General features: G+C 40.0%; 1 protein-coding gene across 3 annotated transcripts in view; it reads right to left on the bottom strand.

Moving 5' to 3' along the window:
• NDEL1 (nudE neurodevelopment protein 1 like 1) overlaps window positions 1-24,040 on the bottom strand; it is a 32,399-nt gene that overhangs the window by 6,228 nt on the left and 2,131 nt on the right. For 2 of the 3 annotated variants that reach the window (XM_063657072.1, XM_054456802.2), the window contains exons 2-8: window positions 17,767-17,864; window positions 15,953-16,106; window positions 14,916-15,064; window positions 13,146-13,282; window positions 10,884-11,057; window positions 7,010-7,101; window positions 1,764-1,915 (exon numbers count right to left, since the gene is read on the bottom strand). In XM_063657072.1, coding sequence (XP_063513142.1) covers window positions 1,764-1,915; window positions 7,010-7,101; window positions 10,884-11,057; window positions 13,146-13,282; window positions 14,916-15,064; window positions 15,953-16,106; window positions 17,767-17,852 — 944 coding nt within the window. In that variant the 5' untranslated portion in view covers window positions 17,853-17,864. Of the gene's footprint in view, window positions 1-1,307; window positions 1,629-1,763; window positions 1,916-7,009; window positions 7,102-10,883; window positions 11,058-13,145; window positions 13,283-14,915; window positions 15,065-15,952; window positions 16,107-17,766; window positions 17,865-24,040 lie in introns of those variants that run through there. The other variant, XM_063657071.1, reaches the window with a different exon arrangement.

The following is a 24,040-nucleotide window of genomic DNA, read 5'->3' as shown; positions in this document are numbered from 1 at the left end:
CTCCTCGTTACTATCCTTAAAGGCTTCCACACGCACAGGCACCTGTCCAACCTATCCATTTATGGTTCACACCTGCTCTCATGAAAGGCACCTGCGGCCCATCAAGAAATACGATTCCAAGGAGAGACTAATAACTACTCTAGTAGAGGATCATTATAAGTTGTAGGGAAAAATAATTAGGCACTGCTTCCAACATTTATGAAGACTACCCTAAAATTTCTCCATATCATTCAGGGGAAATGGCTACTCTCACGTAAAACCATCCAGTCATTCCATTTATCATTCCAGTATAAAAACAAGGGCTGCCTCAAGTCTGCCTGAAACTCCTAAGACTGAGGAAAATCAATTTTATATTTACTCCACCTGAGGAAACCCAATGGTTAGAATAAACTTCTGATTTCAGCTGGGTGCGGCGGCAATCCCAGCACTTTGGGAGGCTGAGGCAGGAGGATCACTTGAGCCCAGGAGTTTGAGATCAGCCTAGGCAACAGAGTGAGACCCCATCTCTTCAAAAGAAAAAAAAAAATTATTTAAAAAAATTTTTTAAGAAAGAATAAAGTTCTAATTTGTATAGTGAAGTTTTAGAATGTGCTTTTAATACAAAATCCTTAATGAAATGTATATACTGCAGGGTAAAATTAGGGACACAGATCAACCAAAACACTCCACTACAAGAGCCTATTCAGAGTGCACTGTGTGTCGACTCTGCTCCTTTATACATGTGCCATAATTATTGAGGAAGGCAGAAAATACCAGCTGCTTTCAGAAATTGTGAACGTTTCTAGAGTTGTACCTGCTCTGCTTTCAGAGAAAAACAAGCAAGAATTACCTCTATGACTCAAAGCAGAGACAGTGGCCAAGGATCATAGGTGCCTGTTGGCTGTTTCAATAACAACTACCTTAGGCAACACATAAGCATCCCAGGCCACAGGTCCTAATAGTGACCTATATTAAGGCATACTTGTACAACCATGTATTACCATGTAGTATTTAAAAATAAATAAGTAAACTGAGGTAGAATAATATAAATGACATGGAAAGATAATGGCAATAGAAGTCATGATAGGCACATTGCAAAGCAATATTTAAAGTATAATCCTGTAACTGTGTTATAAACAACTTAGAGCAGATGCATGAAAATATGATTTGACATGCCTTGGAATAACTGTAAGGAATGCAGAAATAGTGTGAAGGCAGGAAACCATGACTTTTTAGTTCATATACTTCTATACTAACTGAAATTTTTTGCATTAAGGATGCTTCAACCTTAAGATAATTTTATTTCAATCTTCAAAAAAGCCTTAACTTTATACAAAAGTTGTATCTCCTAAACTATATTTGATCCAGTGCCTAAGTACTTCAGGGCTTTATATTTCTTAAAATTGTCACAGGGGATGTCTGTTGCAGAGTTTGCATATATTTAATTGTGATGCTCCCTTCTACCCCGAAAAAATATTTGCCTGTAAGCACCTGGGGAACAGGGACCTTATCACATTCATTTTGACTCACCAGAGCCTCACACTGCCGCCTTTCAAGAGTCTGCTTCCCAGGACAGAAGCCTCAGATTCAGGGTTCCTGGGGCAACAGACTCCATGAGGACTAGAGGACAACAACAGACATCATGTCCCCTAAGATTAGAATGATAACAGGCTTCAGGCAGGTTTGTCAAGCTGAGTTTACCTTTTCAAGGCTTCATTATGCTCACTTAATAATCTGTCACTTTACTACTCAAAAAATTATCACTTAAAACATTCAGTACTTACCCTTTGTCGAAGAAAGATGTATGCCCTGATCGAGAGAACTTTGTGCCATTGCCATTCAGCACCCCACAGTTAACATTCCCTGAAATATAGGATTTTCGTGATGCTTGGTCCTTTGCAAAATTCCTGCAAGCTGCTAATTTGGATTCTAAAGCCTACAAAAAAGAAGAAGGAATGATATGGTTGTCAAAACAGTAGCTGCACATAAAAATTTGCATTTCAAACCATTTCTATTTCAAGCCTCAAAACTTACTCATCTCAGTTGATAATGGTGGTTAGTTCAGCCATAATCAATCAACTTTCTAATAAAAAGGGGGAATACTTATGCTCCCTTTCTAATGACCTCAGAATATTTTATTTTTTCCTCTTAGTGTTACTGAAGGAAATACATAAAATCTTCCCCTTACAACTAAAAAAAGTGTGGCACGGAAGGTGGAACAGCAGATCCCAGGTCTCTTGACCCTATCCATTGCTCGTTTCTAAGCTGTAGACTGTTGGTTGGTGTTGGAGGGCAGGGTGTGTTTTGGAAGCAAGCACTATTAAAAAACCCAAAAATATCACTTGAGAATTTTTTTTAGGGCAGCCAATTCTTTCTCTAGGTTCTTCATTTTTTCTACTGCACGAGAATGAATGAGAACATTTACAACACTTTACATGAAATTAAAAGCTATTTTATTTCTGACAGCACTCTGTAAAATGTTTAACTGATACCCTTTGTCTGTAATTAAATAATTCACCCGCAAATGACACTGGCCTTTTAGCATTTACCTCTAAACTGGGCACCCTTGTTCTGCACCTGTCACCACGACACCTGGCAAGCACCAGGCTCTACCAACACAGATGACATGAAGAGATCAGGCGTTTCTCATGTATTTCCACACACTCAGACATCACCAACTGTCTCTCTCCCATAAACACTTTGCCCAAATCAAACCCCTCCTCCAAAAAGAAAAATACTATATCCATGGCAAAATATATATATACACAATTCATGTCTATTATCCACGACAGTAAAGGACTGGGAATGCACAGCTAAATTAAATCCACAGGTAACATATACTTCACTTTGAGAATCCATTTGGACCTCTTCCCCCTACATTTCAATAAGAGCTATTCAGAAACCAGCAACAATGGTCCTGAAATCAGCAACCAGCAACAATGGTTGGGCGCAGTGGCTCATTCCTGTAATCCCAGCACTTTAGGAGGCCGAGGCAGGTGGATCACTTGAGGCCATGAGTTCGAGACCAGCTTGGCCAACATAGTGAAACCCTGTCTCTACTAAAGAAAAAATAAAAAAATTAGCTGGGTGTGGTGGCATGCACCTGTAATCCCAGCTACGCAGGAGGCTAAGGCACAAGAATCATTGGAACCCAGGAAGCAGAGATTGCCATGAGCCTTGATAGCACCACTGCACTCCAGCCTGGGCGACAGAGTGAGACTCTGTCTCAAAAAAAAGAAACAGCAACAAAAACAGACAAACTTTTTTCTTCTCCTTCTTTCCTATGACAAAAGTACAATGACCTACTAAAATGACAACAGAAAAAAGAGAGGTAATGACCTTGTAAGACAGACTCTGAATAAGCATAATTCGGCAATAATTCAGCAGCTTATTAAAGCTACACACACACAGTAGAAATTGAGAGCTATTCAATTCCTATATTCAAGACATGTGTTCATTCATTCAAATACATATTGAGTATCTATCACACAGCAGGCACAACTTATGTCTGAGACATCAGTGAGACATCCAAGCACGAGCACCAGGTCTTTTGAGGGGGGAAAGGGTGGTCTAGAGATTAAGATTTGAAAGACATCCACACCCAGGGGTGGATGAAACTATGGTTGTGATTAAGAACATCAGAAAATCAAGGACAGAACTCTGAGTAAAACCACTATCAAAAGGGTGAGCAGATGAAGACCCAACAAGATGACTAAGAGGAATGGAAAGAAAGTTGGGAGCAGCCATGAAACAGCATCAGAGAAGCAGAGAAAAGGGGCATTAAGAAAAAAAAGTCAGTGTTGAATGCTTCAAGTAAAATTAGGACAGAACAGCATCCACTGGATTTGACAGCACTGAGATCACCAGTGAGCAGTTTTAGCGGCATAAGCAGGGGAGAGAGCCCAGGCTGAAGTGTCTGGGGAGTGTGCATGCAGTCAAAATGCTAACAATAAACGGGGACATGCTTTCAAGAAGCTTTGAAGTATGTAATATGTACCACATAAGTATTACATATATTTATATGGATAACATGTAATACAGAAATATCAAAGTATACATGTATAATACATAACATATAATGTGTAATACATAAACATTATACATAAATATTAACGCATATATAGTAAAAGGCTGAAGATACAGGAGCAATAAAGATTTAAGGGTTGGAAGAAATGAGATCCAAAGCACAGATGGACAAAATTAGCCACAGGCAGGAATTTGCACTTTTACCACTGGGACAAAAAGGAGGAATGGCTACAAATAGAGGTAATAATAGGAGGGTAATAACAGAAGATGAGAAAGGAAATCAAAGAAGCTTAAAACAAATGGCCTTGATTTTCTCTGTGAAGGGCATGCAAGAGTGGAGAAGGGCTTCCAGTTCAAGTAAGTGAACAAAGTCGTGTAGAGAGGTGTAAATGAAATATTCATAAAAGCCAACACAGCTGGTGGACAGCAGCAGACCCAAAGTGTTGATGACTTTTGGAGGTCATTATTTTGATAACTCTTAGAAGACAGATTGTCAGCTGAATGTGTAAACCATACAAGGATGCCAAATTAAACTTTCATGCACCATTTCTGAATAAATTAAAGTACTAAAGCAAAACAAACAAGGAACAAAGACAGACAACAACGTGGGGTTGAGGAATACACAGAACTAACCCAAGAGTAAAATGGAGAGAAATTTGAGGGCGACAACAATGCAGCAGCCCTCGAAGTCCATCAGGGCATCCCGCAAAGAGTGTGAAGAAGAAGCTAGAAGATACGAGAGCAAAGAAAGGTGTAGGTTTCTTCTACTCAAAAGAAAGAAGGGGAAACTGAAATGCTAGGAAAAGAAAGCAGCATACAGTCAGCTACAATATGAAATATTTAAAAACCCAGTATGATTTTGAGTAAATTAAAGAACAAAATTCTCAAAACACATTTGTTGAGTGGCACAAATACAAAGACCCATCTGAAAGTCCAGCATCTCTTCTGTGCATTGTTACAAATGCTGTTTGACTACTTTTCCATTTTTAGAACCAACCAACAGAGAGCTCACACAGCTAGTAGAGGGCTCAGAAAAGGAAAGCAGAGTGGGAGTGTGGGGGGAAGAAAGGGAGAGAACAGAGAGTTAAGACATAGTTCTAATACTGGCCAGACATGGTGGCTCATGCCTGTAATCCCAGCACATTGGGAGGCCAAGGCAAGCAGATCACCTGAAGTCAGGAGTTCGAGACCAGCGTGGCCAACATGGTGAAACCCCGTCTCTACCAAAAATACAAAAATTAGCCAGGCGTGGTGGCATGTGCCTGTAATCCCAGCTACTCAGGAGGCTGAGGCAGGAGAATCGCTTGAACCTGGGAGGCAGAGGTTGCAGTGAGCTGAGATCGTGCTGCTGCATCCAGCCTTGGCAACAAAGCAAGACTCCGTTCTCGAAAAAAATAAAATAAATAAAAAGATATAACCTAATACATTCGGAAACAAAAGTTTAAGAACGTTAAAGTAATTTTTTTAAAAGAACAAAAAATAAAAATCTCTTTGCTTAAAGTTGAGTAAATCAAGATAAACAGAAAAACAAGCACATGATTTCAAGTTATAAAGACAAATACTCCAACATAGAGAATTTTAAAATGATTATCTTGGGAGTGAAGAAAGATTACTCTATGTACTGTAGGAACGACCTGTGCACTTTACTTTGTATTTTAACCTTAAAATGCAGGTTTAATCTGATGGTTAGAAAATAACCCCTATGATGAGCTGAAACAGGCAAACATAGGACCTGTGTCTTGGCCTCCCATATCTGCTTTAGATAAAGTATAATGCAATTTCTACATTTTTTAGAAAGTGTCACACACAAAAATAAGTGAAGGGGGTAGTAGATAGTGGGAAATGGCAAGGGTTGATTACTGAAAAGGAGAGGTAAAAGTCACTAAGGGAAATAGGAAGCTAATGCTAGAAATGCTGACTTGATAGTGGCATAAATCCACATGGTTCTGCAACTGTTTCCAGTAACCGAGACTGCAGATCTCCTTTGTGGCCAGAGACCATGAAGTCAACAGTGACAGAGTAAGAGATGTGTGAGATCACAGATGAACAGAAAGGAAGTGAAAGCAAGAGATGGCTGATAAAAACAAACACACTAAAAAATGGGGTAATACTCTTGATGAGGTTAAACAGTAGGTATGATACAGAGTAAAACACTGATTCAGCAGAAAAACGGGTTTAATTTTTTTTTTTTTTTTTTTTTTGAGATGGAGTCTTGCTGTCTGTTGCCCAGGCTGGAGTGCAATGGCACGATCTCGGCTCACTGCAACCTTCGCCTCCCGGGTTCAAGCGATTCTCCTGCCTCAGCCTCCCAAGTAGCTGGGATTACAGGCACCTGCCACCATGCTCGACTAACTTTTGTATTTTTAGTAGAGACGGGGTTTCACCATGTTGGCCAGGCTGGTCTCGAACTCCTGACCTCAGGTGATCCACCCTCCTCAGCCTCCCAAAGTGCTGGGATTATAGGCATGAGCCACCGCGTCTGGCTGGGTTTAATATTTCAGAAGCGAAACTGTTCTGGAATACAAGGCTCACACCAAGGAGAAGGCACTGAAGTTGAGGTGGCCAAGGAACAATAAGGTGGGCAAGACTAAGACTAGAGAGTAATGCCATGAGCCAAATGTTAAAGTCCCACAAACACAAGACAAGGGAATGACAGGAAGACGGTAGACAGCAGCAAAGACCAGGATGACGGTGGTAGAAGACACACAGCAGGCCTTCGACAAAGTATTCTAGACAAGGACAGAGGCATCGTGCTGTTGAAACAGGAATGGGGAAGAATGCCCCAGTGGGAACCTCAGAGCTCAAGGTACAGGCTCTTCTGCAGGGGCATCATGAAGTGTCATCTGGACTAGCCTCTGGCTAGTCAATGAATGCTTTTGCTTCTCAGCTTCATGACAGCCTTTACCACAGGAAAGTATCCTTTCTATCTTCCCTCACTTCAAATTAAGAAATAATTCAATACCTTGTCAGTGGAAACACCTGGTGATAAATAATTGAAACTTACCCCTACTTTCCGTAAGAGATCCCCCACGATGTTTAGTGCTGATATCCTAGCAGAGGGAGTTAGTGGACTGGTACCAAAACCATTTGGTATAGCTAGAGAAAAATAAAAGCTGAGTGATTACATTTGCAGTTCCCTTTATATTTGGGTTTTGTTGTTGATGTTACAAAGTAGTATAACACTCAATACAATATCAACAAACTACTTCAAACTATGGATAAAGTATAGATACCATAAATAGGCTAAACCACTCTCCAATTGGTGGATATTTACATTATATCAAATTTTTCGCCATTACAAATAATGCTACAAGGACATATACCCTTAAACATCTAGACAAGTATTTCTGGAAAAGAGATTCCTAAAAATAGAACTGCTGGGTCAGAGCATACGCCCATTTTTTTCACCTTAACAGACACTGCCAAAATGCTCTCTAAAAAGCCTGTGCTAATATCAGCAATCTATGCGGTGGTGCCCTCGATAATATTAGATATTATCTTTTTTTTTTTGACAATTTGAGTCACGTTTTTTAGTTTCTTTTTTAGTTTCTATTTCCATAGTAACTAGTCATTTGAATCTCTTCTGAAAATCAGCTGTTTAGTCTTTGTACATTTCTCTACTGGTTTGTCTTTCCTGTAATCAATCTGTAAGAACTCTATACATTCTGGATGTTCACCCTTTCTCTTATAGACGTTCTATCTCGTAAACACTATGTTTTGGTAGGAGAACCTTTGGCTTTTCCATCTTAATGTCATAATGTTTCCCATACTTTCTCCTAGTATTTTTCTAATTTTTTTACATTTAGATCATTTAATTCACCTACAAATTATAGTTGTCTATAAGATACATATCTAAATTTTTTCCTCCAAATGGAGAGCCAATTGTCCTAGTATCATTTAGGGAAAACTCATCTCATCTGAAATAGCACTATAACTATAAATTAAATTCCCTAAATATATGAATATATTTCAGTTCCATTGAACTATTAGCCTATTCTATCAGAAGTATGCTACTTTAATTATTATAATGTTAAAATATATTTTGAGATCTCAAAAGGCAAAGATCCTTCTTGTTATTAGCCCATTTCAAATTTTTCTCAGCTGTTCTTGCACATTTACTATTCCAGAATAATTTTAATATCAACATATCAATTTTTTAAATCCTATTAGGATTTTTATTAGAAGTTGAAATTATAGATTGACTTGGGGAGAATGGATATTGTAAGAAAATTAAGTCTTCCCATTCAGAATCATAGTATTTACCATGATATTTACCCATATCTTCTTCCACACTCAGTAAGGTTTTCAGTCATGCACATTTCTTAATTTTTAAGAGATAATATGACATCATGATTAAGGGCTCTTGAGCTGAACTACTGTATACAAATCCAGTTCAGCCACTGGCTAAGTTACCCATATGTAAAAGGGGGCAAATAACAACTACCTCTTCATAAAGTTGTTGTGAAGTTTAAATTAATGTACTTTAAAAATGCACGTAGTAAGTACTCAATAAAGGTTAGCTATTATTTTTTATGTTTGTTTTCCACAAAGTGCTAATCAGCAACGAAAATACTTGTGTGGGTTTTTTGTTATTATCCTTCTCCTCTAGAATATAATCTCACTGAAGGTAGGGGCTTTGTCTTACCACTGTGCTCCCAGCATCCAGAATAATGCATGACACATAACAGGTGCTCAACGTGATATAAAAAACTGCTGTACTGTTCTTGGCAGGGATTTCTAGATCTCATTTTTCCTATTCAAATTTTATATTTTAGGTGTTATTAAATCTGTGCTTTTATGGTAAGTTGCTTTAAATGCTTTTTAGAAGCAAACATTATAGGCTGGGCATGGTGGCTCATGCCTGTACTCTCAAGCACTTTGGGAGGCTGAGGTGGGTGGATCACCTGAGGTCAGGAGTTTGAGACTGGCCTGACCAACATGGTGAAACCCCATTTCTACTAAAAATACAAAATTAGCTGGGTGTGGTGGCACACACCTGTAATCCCAGCTACTTGGGAGGCCAAAGCAGGAGAATCACTTCAACCCAGGAGGCGGAAGTTGCAATGAGCCGAGATCGCACCATTGCACTCTAGCCTGGGCAAAAAAAGCAAAACTCTGTCAAAAAAAAAAAGAAAAGAAAAGAAAGGAAGAAAGAAAAAGAAAGAAAGAAAAGGAAACAAACATTGTAAAAAGTAAAATACAATTAAAGACAGACCACTTCAGAAAGATCAGCTCTAAGATCTTACCGATTTCTCTGACCACCTGCTGCTGCTCACAACTCTGTGCTTTCTTGTAATGAAATTGCAGTGATCTAGTACACAGCAACTTTTAGGTTAGCCAGAGAAAATTCATGCTATTGGTTCCAGCCTAAAAACATATCTATTAAGCAAATATTACTGCCATAGGGTTGGCACATCTCGTGCTGTGCCAGAGCAGCCTCCATGTCCTTTTGACTCCCCAAGTCCCTGAATGAAAACTCTAACGGGCTATTAAAAAAAAAATGTGCACCACCTGTGGGTGTCACTTCACCTGAGGCTTTTCACTATTCTGATTCGTCTTCAACTAAAGGATTTTCAGATCTGCATAATTCTAATAAGTAACATAAAAGCAAAACTTTGTTAGTCCTCAGGTGTAATTGTGAAATCTTCAAATATACAAGCGGCTCTTCTGAAAAACTGACCATGAGGGCTCCTGATGACTGCTAATAATCTATTGCCTGCCCTTTGTCCTCAGCAGTAAACCTAGCGCAATCAGTAACACCTTATAACCATATAGCACCTTCACATACCTTATCTAATATCATCTCATAACAAGGCAAAGACAAGTTGAATTACCTACTCAAGGGTTACTGAGCACTTGAAATGTGGTTAATGTGACCAAGAAACTGAATTTTATATTTTATTTCATTTTAATATAAATTTAAATAGCCACATGGGCTGGTGACTATTGAGTAGTGCAGACAGAGAGAGCTCACTGTACTAGTTGCCCACACAGCATTCTAAAAGATAAAACCCTATATTTTAAAAAGGGTGGGATGACAGCTTCAATATAGGGTGGAAAAAAAAGCATGGGGGGATGAGAGTAGCTGAAATATGAACTGCGAGCTGCAAAAGCTAAACAAATCTCAATTGAGAGCTTTAAGATTCCATTTTAAGGTTCTATCTAGTGGCTACTAGGTGGTTTTTCTGCTTATCCGGATTTAAAAAAACACACTGGCTGATGGCAATGTGAGTATTCTGTATGTGCCAATCATCAATTACTCCAAACAATGCTTTTGAAAATGGCAGCTCCTGAAGCATGTAACAGAATGGGCATGTCCATCCAAGCCGGACTCACGTGAGTCTGAAAGATAACTTAACGATTCTCTGTACATTCTATGTAGAAAGGCCTCAGGTCTCCCATGATATGGAAAGTGGCAAAAGGAAGAAATAAAACTGTGTTTAAATATGATCCCCAAATTTGCATGTGACAAAGAGATGTGCACAAACACACACAAGCACAGAACAGAAAAAAAAAACTCAAAATGTTAATGGTGGGTGCCTGTAAGTGGTAAGATAACATGATTTTTATTTTCTTTTTTTTTCTGAGTTTTTAAAATTTTCTGCCTATCGCAAAATCTATTGCTATCATCAAAAAATAAACTTTCCTTAAAAACCTTTAACTTTTAAAAACCTCATCTTAAATGTAACCATCATTTCACTGTTTCCTATGTATTAGTGGCCTAGGAAAACAATTCCTTCTTCTGTTTCACATAGCGCTAGACTTCACCAACTTTTAAACTAAAATTACTCTTTAAACCTTAGCAACCACCTTCAGCAACAAACCCCCGTAAGCTGATCATCTAACACATCGCCTCAAAAAGAAAAGACATTACAAACCTTTCGGTGAAGGAAAAGTGTTCTCCGTTCCTTTACCAACAGGGGTAGCTGGCAAAGAAAGTGACGCTTGGACGGCGGAGTCCATCTTTTCACAGTCTAGAGTTGGAGAGCTAGGAGCCGACTTCCTAGTTACTTCCTGTTGTCTTTCCCGAACTGCTAGTTCTTGCCTTAAATCTGTAAAATATTGCAAACAAGGGCAGGAATACTCACTAGAGGGAGCAAATATATCAAGAAAAGTGACATCTAAAATGTCATAAAGGTCTTCTTCCTAAATTACTATTTCTCAAAAAAGAATTTCCTATTTAATTATAACTTTCATTTCTAGGGGAATAAAAATGGCAAAACTACTGTCTAAATGATCTTTTAGAATTTAAAAATGCTATAACCTGAGAGAAGTTACTTATGCTCATATGCAAAAAGAAACAGTGCAGAGTCCACAGTACAATTCACACAAAAGTAAATATTCTTCGCCAACTCATTTGCTTTTATTTTCAAATGATGTAGTTTTGGGGTTACTGCAAAATCAACTAAGTGCATTTTTGTAATTTTAAATGGGCTGGCATTAACTATTATCACTATGAAATATTTAGTTTTAGAAAAGAAGTATGCAGAATGGTTTAAATTTTTCTCATGCTTTCAAATATGGAGGTTTTTCCTTTTTTGAGACGGAGTCTTGCTCTGTCGCCCAGGCTAGAGTGCAGTGACGCAATCTCGGCTCACTGCAACCTCCACCTCCTGGGTTCAAGTGATTCTCCTGCCTCAGCCTCCCAAGTAGCTGGGATTACAGATGCCCGCCACCACACCCAGCTAATTTTTTTTTTGTATTTTTAGTAGACACGGGGTTTCACCATGTTGGTCAGGCTGGTCTCGAACTCCTAACCTCAAATGATCCACCCTCCTCAGCCTCCCAAAGTGCTAGAATTACAGGCGTGAGCCACCACACCCAGCCAATGTCGAGTTTTTAACCCAAAATTAATGTTATATTTTCCAATTATGCAATTTAACCTACAGAATATTTGCTTGTGTTAAAAAAGGAACAAAGTCATCCCCCTTTTGGGTATGTATCCAAAATAATTCAAAACAGGATCTCAAAAATATTTGCACACCCATGTTCACAGCGGTATCATTCGCAATAGCAAGAGATGGGAGCAACTTGATGTCCATCCACAGATGAACAGATAAAGAAAATGAATACATACAATGGAATATCATTCAGCGTTAAAAAAGAAGGAAATTTTGTCACATACTACACATGGATAAACCTTGAGGACATTATGCTAAGTGCAATAAACCAGTCACAAATACTGTATAATCTCCCTTACATGAGGTATCTAAAGTAGCTGAACTCATAGAAAGTAGAATTATGGTTGCCAGGGGCTGAAGAGAAGGGAAAATGGGTAGTTGCTATTCAATAGGTATAGTTTCAGTTTTGCAAGATGAAAAAGTTCTAAAAATTTGTTTACACAACAATTTGACTATACTTAACACTACTGGACTGTACACTTTAAAATGATTAAGAAGCCAGGCACAGTGGCTCACACCCGTAATCCCAACATTTTGGGAGACAGAACCAGAAGGATCATTTAAGGCCAAGGGTTCAAGACCAGCCTGGCCAACATACTGAGACCGTCTCCACAAAAAAAATTTTTTCTTAATTAGCTGGATGGGGCCGGGCGTGGTGGCTCACATCTGTAATCCCAGCACTTTGGGAGGCCAAGGCGGCTGGATCACGAGGTCAGGTGTTCGAGATCAGCCTGGCCAATATGGTGAAACCCCGTCTCTACTAAAAATACAAAAATCAGCTGGGCGTGGTGGTGGGCGCCTGTAATCCTAGCTACTCAAGAGGCTGAGGTAGGAGAATTGTTTGAACCTGGGAGGCGGAGTTTGCAGTGAGCTGAGATTGCGCCATTGCACTCCAGCCTGGGCAAAAGTGACAGACTATATCTCCAAAAAAAGTTGACTCTAAGCTTCTTCTGGCATACGGACAGTAAGGTAAGGGAGGATAAATACAGTTGTCCCTCAGTATACATTGGGATTGGTTCCAGGACCCCCCACCTACACCAAAATTGGCGCATACTGAAGTCCCACAGTCAGCCCGTATATATGAAAAGTCAGCCCTCCATATACAGGGTTTTGAATGCCGTGAATACGGTATTTTTAATCCGCATTTGGTTGAAAAAAAATCAGAGTATAAGTGGGCCCACACAATTCAAACCCATGTTGTTCAAAGGTCAATTGTATTCTTTAAGTTATAAATTTTACCTCTTGCTTCATCCTTTAACCTCTGTACAGAGACCAACAAAGATTCCTTTTCATCAAGTTCACTTTCTAAAAATGCATTTCGTTCAATGGCCTGATTTAGCCTTTGTTCAAAGTCTTCCAGTGAAACTATTGTTGCCCTAAAAAGAAAAATTAGAGTACATGAATTAAATAAATAACGTGCAAACAGATAGTACAAAAGGAAACTGTCAGTTGATCTCGTGACATTTCCTGACCTAGCCAGCCTGGCCCCATTCAGAGATGATCTTGCCCCTTCCTGACAACTGCTGGCACGTAGTGTCTCTATCAGTTGGGCAATATATGCAATATATTCTCTTAAATTCCCATCTATTCCTTAATATTCCCTACAGAAAGGCTATTTGTTATACTATTTATATCTCCACTGTGTTTTGAACACAATACAATCAAGTTTACACATTTTCGGAAAGACAACTTTTCAAAACTTGTAATATATGTAAGAGTTTGTTTAAAACATTAAGTCCCAAGTCAGGGAACCTAAGGCCAATTCACACTGACTTCCTAGAACTAAATCGAAAGGAAAACCCGAACTTTCCACACCTAAGTAACAAAAGGACCAGAGGCTACTCCCTTTGCTTTCTGCAACCACTCAGACATTTGCATAGGGTGTCACTTTGTAACTTCACTTCAGCCTCTGATTGGTTATCCTCCGCAACCAATCTGGCTGCTGCCTCCTCTATGACCTGGAGCAGCAGCTTGCCCACTTTTTTTTACTAGGTTATTAACATAGTGAATGTACATGTCTGTCACCCCCAAGGGTAGTGACCAGAGAAGCTCCGCATCTGTAAGTTCAGCATCATGTCAGTCACTTAAGACTCACTGGATAAATACTGAGGAAGGAAATACCAGGAAACAATTATAAAGTAATAGGAATTAAGTTTGGAATGGTTAAGAAACAACTAATTACAGATGCATAAAAGTTTGGCAACAGTGATAGCAAGCCACTGCAGGTTGTTCAGAAAATCTGAACTGATCAACATTTTAAGAAAATTCATCAGTCAGTATTAAAACAAAAGAGAATAAAAGGGAATAGAAATATAAAGATATATCAGCTAGAGGATAACTACAGAACCCAGGTATAAGATGTGAGGACCTACAGGAAGTATGGAAGTGTTAAGAGCACAGAGGGAAGATGGGGGAATGCATGAGACAGTTTAAAAAATAAATAAATAAATACACAAAACTTAGGCTGCGTGCAGTGGCTCATGCCTATAATCCCAGCACTTTGGGAGGCCAAGGCGGGCAGATCACTTGATGCCAGGAATTCAAGACCAGCCTGGCCAACATGGCAAAACCCCGTCTCTACTAAAAATACAAAAATTAGCTGGGTGTTGTGGCACACGCCTATAATCCCAGCTACTTGGAAGGCTGAGGCACAAGAATCGCTTGAACCTGGGAGGCAGAGGTTGCAGTGAGCCGAGATCATGCCACTGCACTCCAGACTGGGCAACAATGCGAGACCCTGTCTCAAAAAAACAAAACAAAACAAAACCAATAGGATCAACCGCAGTATATGAAAGAAGGAAAAAAGAAAAATTGAAAGAAAAAAGCTTTGAAGGGCATTATCTGGGAGATGAGGATTTGGGGTTCCTTTCTATCCGATGTGTTACAGGTGACATGAAACACCAACAGGAAATGTTCCGGGAGTAAGATCTAGGGGAAGAGCCTAATAAAGATTTTAATCACTAATTACCAAGGTGGTTTTTTTCTAACAAAATGCAGTCATTCGTTTACCTTTTGGCTCGCTCCAGGTCGTCGTTGGCCTGCTCCAGCTCTCTCACATACTTATGCAACTGCTCCTTAATGGCCCGAGTCTGACTTAAATCATCTTCTAACACTGAGACCTGCTTATAGCTCTGTGCATATTGATGCTCTAGCTTCTCCTGAGGGCATCAGTATAGGAAAGTACATGTCATTAATATACAGTCCTCTTTAATAAAGAGGTAACTCAAGTTAAAAGGGTGGGTGGGAACCCAAGGAATTTACCCACACTCTTGTAACAATTACTTTAAAAACAGCTAAATGATACATTCATTCTAAGTGCCTAAACTCATGTTAAATTTTGTCAACCATTCTCCTCTCAGAAAGAAACCCAATAAAATCTCTCTGAAAAGAAGTAATATAAAAAACCCTTGCCTCAAAACCCCCAAACTTGTTGAGGAAACCTCTGGGTTTTCAGGCTAAATGCAGCCCAGGGTAAGCACAGAGTTCAAATTCCCTACCTTTTACCTGCCCACCCAGCCTTCCCAGAACCCACTCACTCCCCAGACACTAAACACCCCCAAGCATGTGGCTACAGTAGATGGTGAAGGGCAGAGAAAGGGGTGAATCCTTTTGCTCCTGAAAATTCCTTTTTAGAAGGGAAATTTTTAACCCTAACTAAACTCCAAAACTGAAAGGGCTATGAACAATAATGAACTAAATGCATATTCCCTATCAATATAATTGTAAACATACTGCAGAATCAGGCAACCTATCTGTCAAAACAAATAATCAGGCAGCTTTTGAAAATTATAGGAACTATAATATAATATAGCTAGGAACATTATAGCTAGAAAAGTGACAACTACAAAGTTTCTAAGTGAACTCCTAAACTCTAAACCACCTTTTCCCCTGGTTCCACAAAAGAAAACATTTTATTCAAAAATTCACTTTAAGCGTTTTTTTCAAACTATTTTTTGTCGCCTGCTGCTCTTAAGCACCTGAAAAACATATTTCTCATTTTAATAAAACCCAACACATTAGACCCCAGCGTCTACTGCTGCAATTACCTTTAATGCCTCCACTTCATATTTCAGTCTTTGGTTATCAGCCTGCAAGTCTCTGTTTCTTTGTTCAGCCTGTACTAATTGTGCCTCCAACTCTGCTTCTAATTCTCTGCTTCCTTCCTGGAATTCAACTAGCTCATCCCGAGCTTCCTGGAAGCTAATCAGAAACAAAGTGGGAAAGATGAGTTACACTAAGAACCACAAGGATCGTCTTGGAGGTGATTATATAGCAATTCGATAATTTTTGCTTGAATGCTAATGGTCTCATAAAATATACTAAAGACAATCTGTTTTGCATCTCTTACTGTATATATTCAGGGTTCAATGAAAATGACAAGCCCAAAAACGAGCCACAAGTCAGTGATTACAATATTTATGAAAAGTAAGGCTACATGGCTCAATACCATTAGCTTCTTCCACCACAGAACTCAGATGCAAGAAAAATGCATTTTTACTTTCATTAAAATAACAAATTTGGCACTTCCTTCTACCATATTCAACAGAAATCACAAATATTTTCACATCACAATAGAATTGTTGCATATATCTCTAAATATATTTATTCTCATGACTATTTCAAAATTAGGTAGTTATTACATTCACTTCTGTATCTTTTTTTATTTAATGCATTAATAGAGAAGTACATATTACTATGCCATAAATTAGTTTAATATTTAGATAACTTTTTTCAATATAATTGATTTTCTTTGTAATTCTATTATTCTATGCATTTAAAAATACTATGCTGAGGAGTCCATAGGCTACCTCAGCCCATTAAGACATCTATGACACAGAAAAAGATTAAGAACCTGGGCCAGGCGCGGTGGCTCACACCTGTAATCCCAGCACTTTGGGAGGCCGAGGCGGGCGAATCACGAGGTCAGGAGATCGAGACCATCCTGGCTAACACAGTGAAACCCCGTCTCTACTAAAAATACAAAAAGTTAGCCGGGCGTGGTGGTGGGCGCCTGTAGTCCCAGCTACTCAGGAGGCTGAGGCAGGAGAATGGCGTGAACCCGGGAGGCGGAGCTTGCAGTGAGCCAAGATTGTGCCACTGCACTCCAGCCTAGGCAACAGAGCAAGACTCCGTCTCAAAAAAAAAAAAAAAAAAAGAACCCTGCCATAGATACACACCTTTCATATCCACTGGCACAATAGAATAACTGACTTCGGTGATAATAATGAAAGGGCAGTAAAAGGTTTGATAAGACTTAGTAAACTCTGTTAACCAAAATAGGAAAATGTATGAATATTTTATTTAGCAAGATCCCATTTTTAAAAAAGAAATTCGAGACAAGTTTTGGTGCTTAAAAGGTTGTTACCTGAAAGTTCTCCCAACCAAATAATTGAAATTTTATAAAACATTCCATACCCCTGAAGCTTCTCCCCCTCCCTCAAAGCTTTGCTGGCTCCAGACACTGATCATGCCTGCCTGAGGAGAACGTAAAGTCTGTTCTATGGAGCCCTAGACAGCTTATCAGAATCTCCAAATGACCAAAATGATGAGGCAGAATCAGTGCACGTAAAGCAGGCCAAAGATGGCCCCACCTACTAAAAAGCATAGAAGAGGCAATGATCAGAAGAAACCATAAATGACAGTTTTCCTACTATTTTAATAATTTGAACAATATAAAGACTTATGGCATGTTTATACTATTTAAACACAACCCATGTGGTGACTGTTTGTAGAATCTCAATCCTAGAATCCTAAATCTGCAATTCCAAATTTAGCTTTATGTTAAAAAGAAAAATGCACAAACAAGACATGGTGTATTCCAAATGCCCTCCACTACTTTCAGTGTGCTTTCCAACATTACCTTTGCTTGTACTTCAAGGAAAGTTCCTTCCAATAAGCAGTTTCCTCCTTTAAACTTGAAAAATCTGGTATATCTTCACTATCCATGATCAAGAAAGCCTGGGAAATATTAAAGACAAACTGTTAACAACTTAGAGAACAGAGAAATCTAAGCAAAAGCATAAAATCTGGGACAACACTGAACTGCAGCATTTTGGAGGGAATAAAACATGAGAGATTCCAGTGGTTAACTCTCTTCAAACTCAGGCACGTCAATCACTCCACTGCTCCACTCTCAGGGACCACCAATATTGTGAATGAGATCATGACAAAGGTCCTTTGATACAAAGCGACAGGAGGCACTTTTGGTTGCAGCATAGGTGCTGGGTGACTTGAGCCCACAGAATCATCCTGCACACAGAGTTGCAGCAGTTGGTTTAAGGCCACGTGGTCTTCTGGGAATCAGGAGACAGAAGCTTATTGTCAGAGAAGCTGCTACGCATGCATGCTGCCCTTCCCAGGTATACAACTGCTTCAAAACATCTGCTTGGAACATCTTATGCCAGGTGACCCTACTAGAAAATCAGGCACCACATTCCCAATAATTTACTATTATCAAATCTCTAAAAACTTCCTATTAATCATCTTTTAAGTCCAAAGCTTCCTTCCAAAAGTCCACTAATCTCCAACTTCAATGTTCTCTCTCTCATCCTGGTTCTTCTCCCAAGGCATTCAGAGAGGGGAAAAAAGCGATTTAATTAACTAACATTTGGACTGGCTACCTACAATTCCCAATTGATCGTCAGGCCCACTCTAGAGGCATGCCTACCGTTTCCTAGCACCCCCTCCCCAAGCACCCCACTCTATATTCCGGCAGTACTGTTTGAAACTGTCTTAACACACCATGCTCTTTCAGGTCTGGAAAACTACTCCAGGTTTTCTCTACCTGGAGTGGCTCCCCTAAATAGGAAAACTTCTATTTATCCTTAAAACCTAACTGTCATCTTTTCCAGAGAGGTTTTCTTGCCCTCAACTGGACAGCATTAAAATCTCTTGCTTTCTTTGCTACCTCTGTACCCCACACATGCTTTCACTGATATCATTACCACAGGGCAATGCATTTGCTTACACCTTTGTGTAGCCTGTTAGGCTGGCTTACTTATTTCCATCTCAGCCCAATGCCTGCACAATAGTGGATACTCAATAATATTTACTGAATTAAACCATAATTGATTCAACCTATTCCATACTAGGCAGCAAGAACTCAAGACCAGCTTTAAAAGTAAATTAATAGGCTGGGTGTGGTGGCTTACGCCTGTAATCCCAGCACTTTGGGAGGCCGAGGCAGGCGGATCACGAGGTCAGGAGATCGAGACCATCCTAGCTAACACGGTGAAACCCCGTCTCTACTAAAAATACAAAAAATTAGCCGGGCATGGTGGCAGGCGCCTGTAGTCCCACCTACTCGGAAGGCTAAGGCAGGAGAATGGTGTGAACCCGGGAGGCAGAGCTTGCAGTGAGCCGAGATCGCGCCACTGCACTCCAGCCTGGGCGACAGAGCGAGACTCCGTCTAAAAAAAAAAAAAAAAAAAAAAGTAAATTAATAAAAACCTGGAGATGCAGAGAACTTGGAGTTTATCTAGCACAAGCCACTCAGGAAGGTTTAGAAAAAAAAAATCTTTTTAAAGGAATGAACGGTTAAATCTCTCCACATCATCAAACATAGAACACAGTGGAAGTTCAATAAATATTTGAATTGAGGATGGACACGGTGGCTCATGCCTGTAATCCCAACACATGGGGAGGCTGAGGCAGGAGGATTGCTTGAGCCCAGAAGCAGCGAGGCTGCAGTAAGCCATGACTTTGAGGCTGCAGTGAGCCATGATTGTGCCACTGCACTCCAGCCTGGGCAACACAGCAAGACCCTGTCTCGAAAATAAATAAATAAATATGTGAACTGATTTATAATCATCCTTTCAATATTCCCTCTTGACTTTCAAAGTACCACTTTATTAACATCTGAATTCCTACTTCAGGAATGGAGTAAGCAAAAAGATGTGTGGGTAGTTTACTTCCACCTCACTATGTACCACCATATATTAAATCAATATTAGAAAACCTATCATTATCAGTCAGACAAAATTATTAATCCGATACATGGGCAGCCACATTCAGTCACCGACATAGGCTCAGTACAGGCTCCACATCAAAGAATAGGGAGTTGATGGGATTTATTGGGAAGAACCTTAGAGATAACCACTGCACACTAGCTACCTCAAATCATCATTATCCGGCCCTGAAACATAAATGGACAACCAAGAGCCATCTGACAAGTAAGAAAACCCAGTAGCATGAATAAGAAAATTTTAGGACCTACTGAACTGAGAGGAAAGAGACAATTCAGGAAATGAGATTTTTTCTTATACAAGAACTCAGAAGGTACTAGACAAAGACTTAAAAAAAAAAAGGTCAGGAGGGCTACCTCCTACACACTTCCTGAGACAAGTACAAAAGAAGGGAGAAAACCATGACCTGGACAGCATGGGATGCAGGAAATAGGGGCTCCAACCTAGGCTGCAATGAAAAGTCCCAGAATGAAGCCTAGTCCATCAGGCCCATAGAATGCTTCAGACGGATGACACCAAGAAAAATAAGGAATCCCATAGAACAGATAGCATAGAGCACGAGTGAGAAGCTAGATATATTTGAGGTTGTGGTGAAGACATGTTACTCTACTGTCACTAAAAAAAAGAGCAATTTAAAAGCTCAGGAAAATAAAAAAAGCAATAGAAGAAAGTCCTGATCCTTATATAAAGCATTCTGTAAGTTAATGATTTCAAGTCTAAAACTTGTAATGTATTGATTTTATCTTATTTGAAGCAACTGGGATAAGTTCCATAACTTTATAGCCATCGATGAACTTCCTGTTTTTGGTCTTAGCTTTGCCCTGAGTCCCAAGTGCTGCTCTCTTGGAAGGTTCCAGGATTTGGCGAACAAAATTATATTCTCCTTTTTTATGTCCCCTCTGGTTTTGTAGCCTTTGATGATAATACCTCTCAGCCTTGGTCTTCCCAAAGTGATTATTTCTTGCCTTTTTAGCCTATAATGATTTGGCAGCCATCCCAGTCCCTTAAATATTTTGTCATGCTTTGTATTGCCCCTAGATAACCTATCTGCCTTTCTGGGGCTGAGTGCCTAGTGCTGCTTCTGTACTGAACATTTTATTCACTGGTCGGATCATTTTTGAGTTTTCAGTACTCTTTCTGTTACTGTACAGCATTTGATGATATTGCTAATAGTGTGGCCCATGAACCGGTATCATTATGAAAATTCCTAATGACTGTTAGATACCTTCCTTGGCATCTAACATTTATTTGAAGGTGTTTGAATGTGGAGCCAATTCTTCTACGAAAACAGTTAGGATTGTTTTGAATCTGTAAATGTTATTCAGGAGTCCACTTCAAAACATTTCCATGTGGGGGTATTTTTTGTTGGTTATGACCCATTTATATAGTATCAGAGGACTTACTAGCAGTTAATGCTTTGAAGGGCGCCTAGTTAAGTAGTAATCCCTGAGGAATAGCATTGTTTACCCCTCTGGATGTACTGCGAGTATCCATTTGTCTCTGATTTTTGGTTCTTGAACAGGGACATATTCTTAATACAACACCAACTTTTCCATGAGTGTCCCCTGATAACTCAGGTTTTAAATAGCCTTTTGCATGAAACTTTTTGAGAATCTAGTTCTAGCCCTCGCATCCTCTCTGTCCAATTACTTACATTGTGTCAAATAATTCTAGCAAAATTATTTTACTTCACACACATTCTTTATTTTCTTTTTTTTTTTTTTTTTGAGATGGAGTCTCATTCTGTTGCCCAGGCTAGAGTGCAGTGTCACAATCCTAGTTCACTGCAACTCCCAGGTTCAAGCAATTCTCCTGCCTCGGCCTCCTAAGTAGCTGGGATTACAGGCACCCACCACCATACCTGGCTAATTTTTGTATTTTTAGTAGAGATAGGGTTTCACCATGTTGGCCAGGCTGGTCTCGAACTCCTGACCTCGTGATCTGCCCTCCTCGGTCTCCCAAAGTGCTGGGATTATAGGCGTGAGCCACCGCGCCTGGCCACATTCTTTATTTTCTTGCTGAATCTCATGTGAATTGAATGTTGACTACAACTTTTCTAATCAATAGGCTATTTTCATAACCCGCTTATTGGCCCCTCTAACAGTATTATAACCTATGTTGGATATCATTTACTAAAAGGACCATCATCTCTTCCAGATCAAACCAATTTAAAACATTTAACCAAGAATAAGTCATAGGAGCAGCATAGCATAGTGGTTAAGAGCCCAGACCATGAAGCCAAACTGCCCAAGTTTGAAGTCAGACCTGGAAGTTCAGACTCGCTACTGATGTATCTACTAACTACTTGGGTGACCTTGGGCAAGTGACTTAATGACTCAGTGCCCCATTTCCTCACCTGTAAAACGGGGATAATCACTAAAATGAGCTTATGAAGTGAGCTAATATTTGTAAAGTACTTAGGACAGAACCTGGCACATAGTAAAAACATAAATGTTCATCAAGCTATTAAAAATTGGTAGTTCAATAGCAGACCTTTCAAGTATGACCACAAAGTAAACAGGCTTCAAAATTTAAAACATGCAAATGATTCTTTAAAATTGATCATTTCAGGAAGCTATATGCATATTCCAGTGATATCACCATTGCTGAAAAACGTTTCCAAAACTTTTTTGGAATAGCCTTTATGAGCCACATTAAGAACAAAGCAGGCGAACAAAGCAGGCCAGGCGCGGCGGCTCATGCCTATAATCCTAGCACTTTGGGAGGCTGAGGCAGGCGGATCACTTGAGGTTAGGAGTTCAAGACCAGCCTGACCAACATGGTGAAACCTCGTCTCTACTGAAAATATGGAAAAAAGAAAAAAAATTAGCTGGGTGTGGTGGCCGGCACCGGTAATCCCAGCTACTCAGGAGGCTGAGGCAGGAGAATCGCTCAAACCCGGGAGGAGGACGTTGCAATGAGCCGACATTGGCCACTGCACTCCAGCCTGGGCGACAGGGCGAGATTCTATCTCAAAGAAAAGAAAAAAAAAAAAAAGGCCGGGCACGGTGGCTCACGCCTGTAATCCCAACACTTTGGGAGGCCGAGGCAGGCGGATTACGAGGTCAGGAGATTGAGACCATCCTGGCTAACACGATGAAACCCCATCTCTACTAAAAATAGAAAAAACTAGCCGGGCGTGGTGGCGGGTGCCTGCAGTCCCAGCTACTCGGGAGGCTGAGGCAGGAGAATGGCGTGAACCCGGGAGGCGGAACTTGCAGTGAGCCGAGATCGCGCCACTGCACTCCAGCCTTGGTGACAGAGCGAGACTCCGTCTCAAAAAAAAAAAAAAAAAAAAAGAACAAAGCAAAAACTTCTTACTTTGTGGTCACACCTCATATTTATTGCTTCCTAACTGGTATTATCCAGTTCTATTGCCCTACTTTTACCCATCAGATTTACTCTTTTTAAAAATCAGATTCTGGCCAGGCATGGTGGCTCATACATATTAATCCCAGCACTTGGGAGGCCGAGGTGGGAATGTCACTTGAGCCTGGAAGTTCAAGGCCAGCCTGGACAACATGCTGAAACCCCATCTCTAACAAAAATACAAAAATGAGCTGGGTGTGGTGGCATGCACCTGTGGTCCCAGCTACTCGTGAGACTGTGGTGGGAGGATCGCTTGAGTCCAGGAAGTTGAGGCTGCAGTAAGCTGTAATCACTCCACTGCACTCCAGCCTGGGTGACAAAATGAGACCCTGCCTCCAAAAAAATAAAAATAAAAATCAGATTATTTACAAATAATAAAATTTGCTACCACTGCAGATACTCAAACGACAGTTTCAGGGGCTGTTTTATAGTCTGTTCAGTTTGCTTCAAGTTACACTGGGAGGATGTGTTCACTGTTATTTCAAACTATGTAACTAGAGATATTCAGGCTATAGAAAGTTAGCCAATATAGAAAACATACTGCTAAAACAATGCACTAATGGTACATCCACAATTTTCTGAAGCTAGAATGAAGATAGATAATTATGTGTTATTGGCAGGGCACGGTGGCTCACGCCTGTAATCTCAGCACTTTGGGAGGCTGATGTGGGCGGATCACGAGGTGAGGAGTTCGAGACCAGCCTGACCAACATGGTGAAACCCCGTCTCTACTAAAAATACAAAAATTAGCAGGGTGTCGTGGCGTGCGCCTGTAATCCCAGCTACTCAGGAGGCTGAGGC

This window comes from Pongo pygmaeus, chromosome 19 (genome assembly GCF_028885625.2).
Source record: "Pongo pygmaeus isolate AG05252 chromosome 19, NHGRI_mPonPyg2-v2.0_pri, whole genome shotgun sequence".
Taxonomy (NCBI): Eukaryota; Metazoa; Chordata; class Mammalia; order Primates; family Hominidae; genus Pongo; species Pongo pygmaeus.
This window is presented reverse-complemented; position numbering and strand designations above follow the sequence as displayed.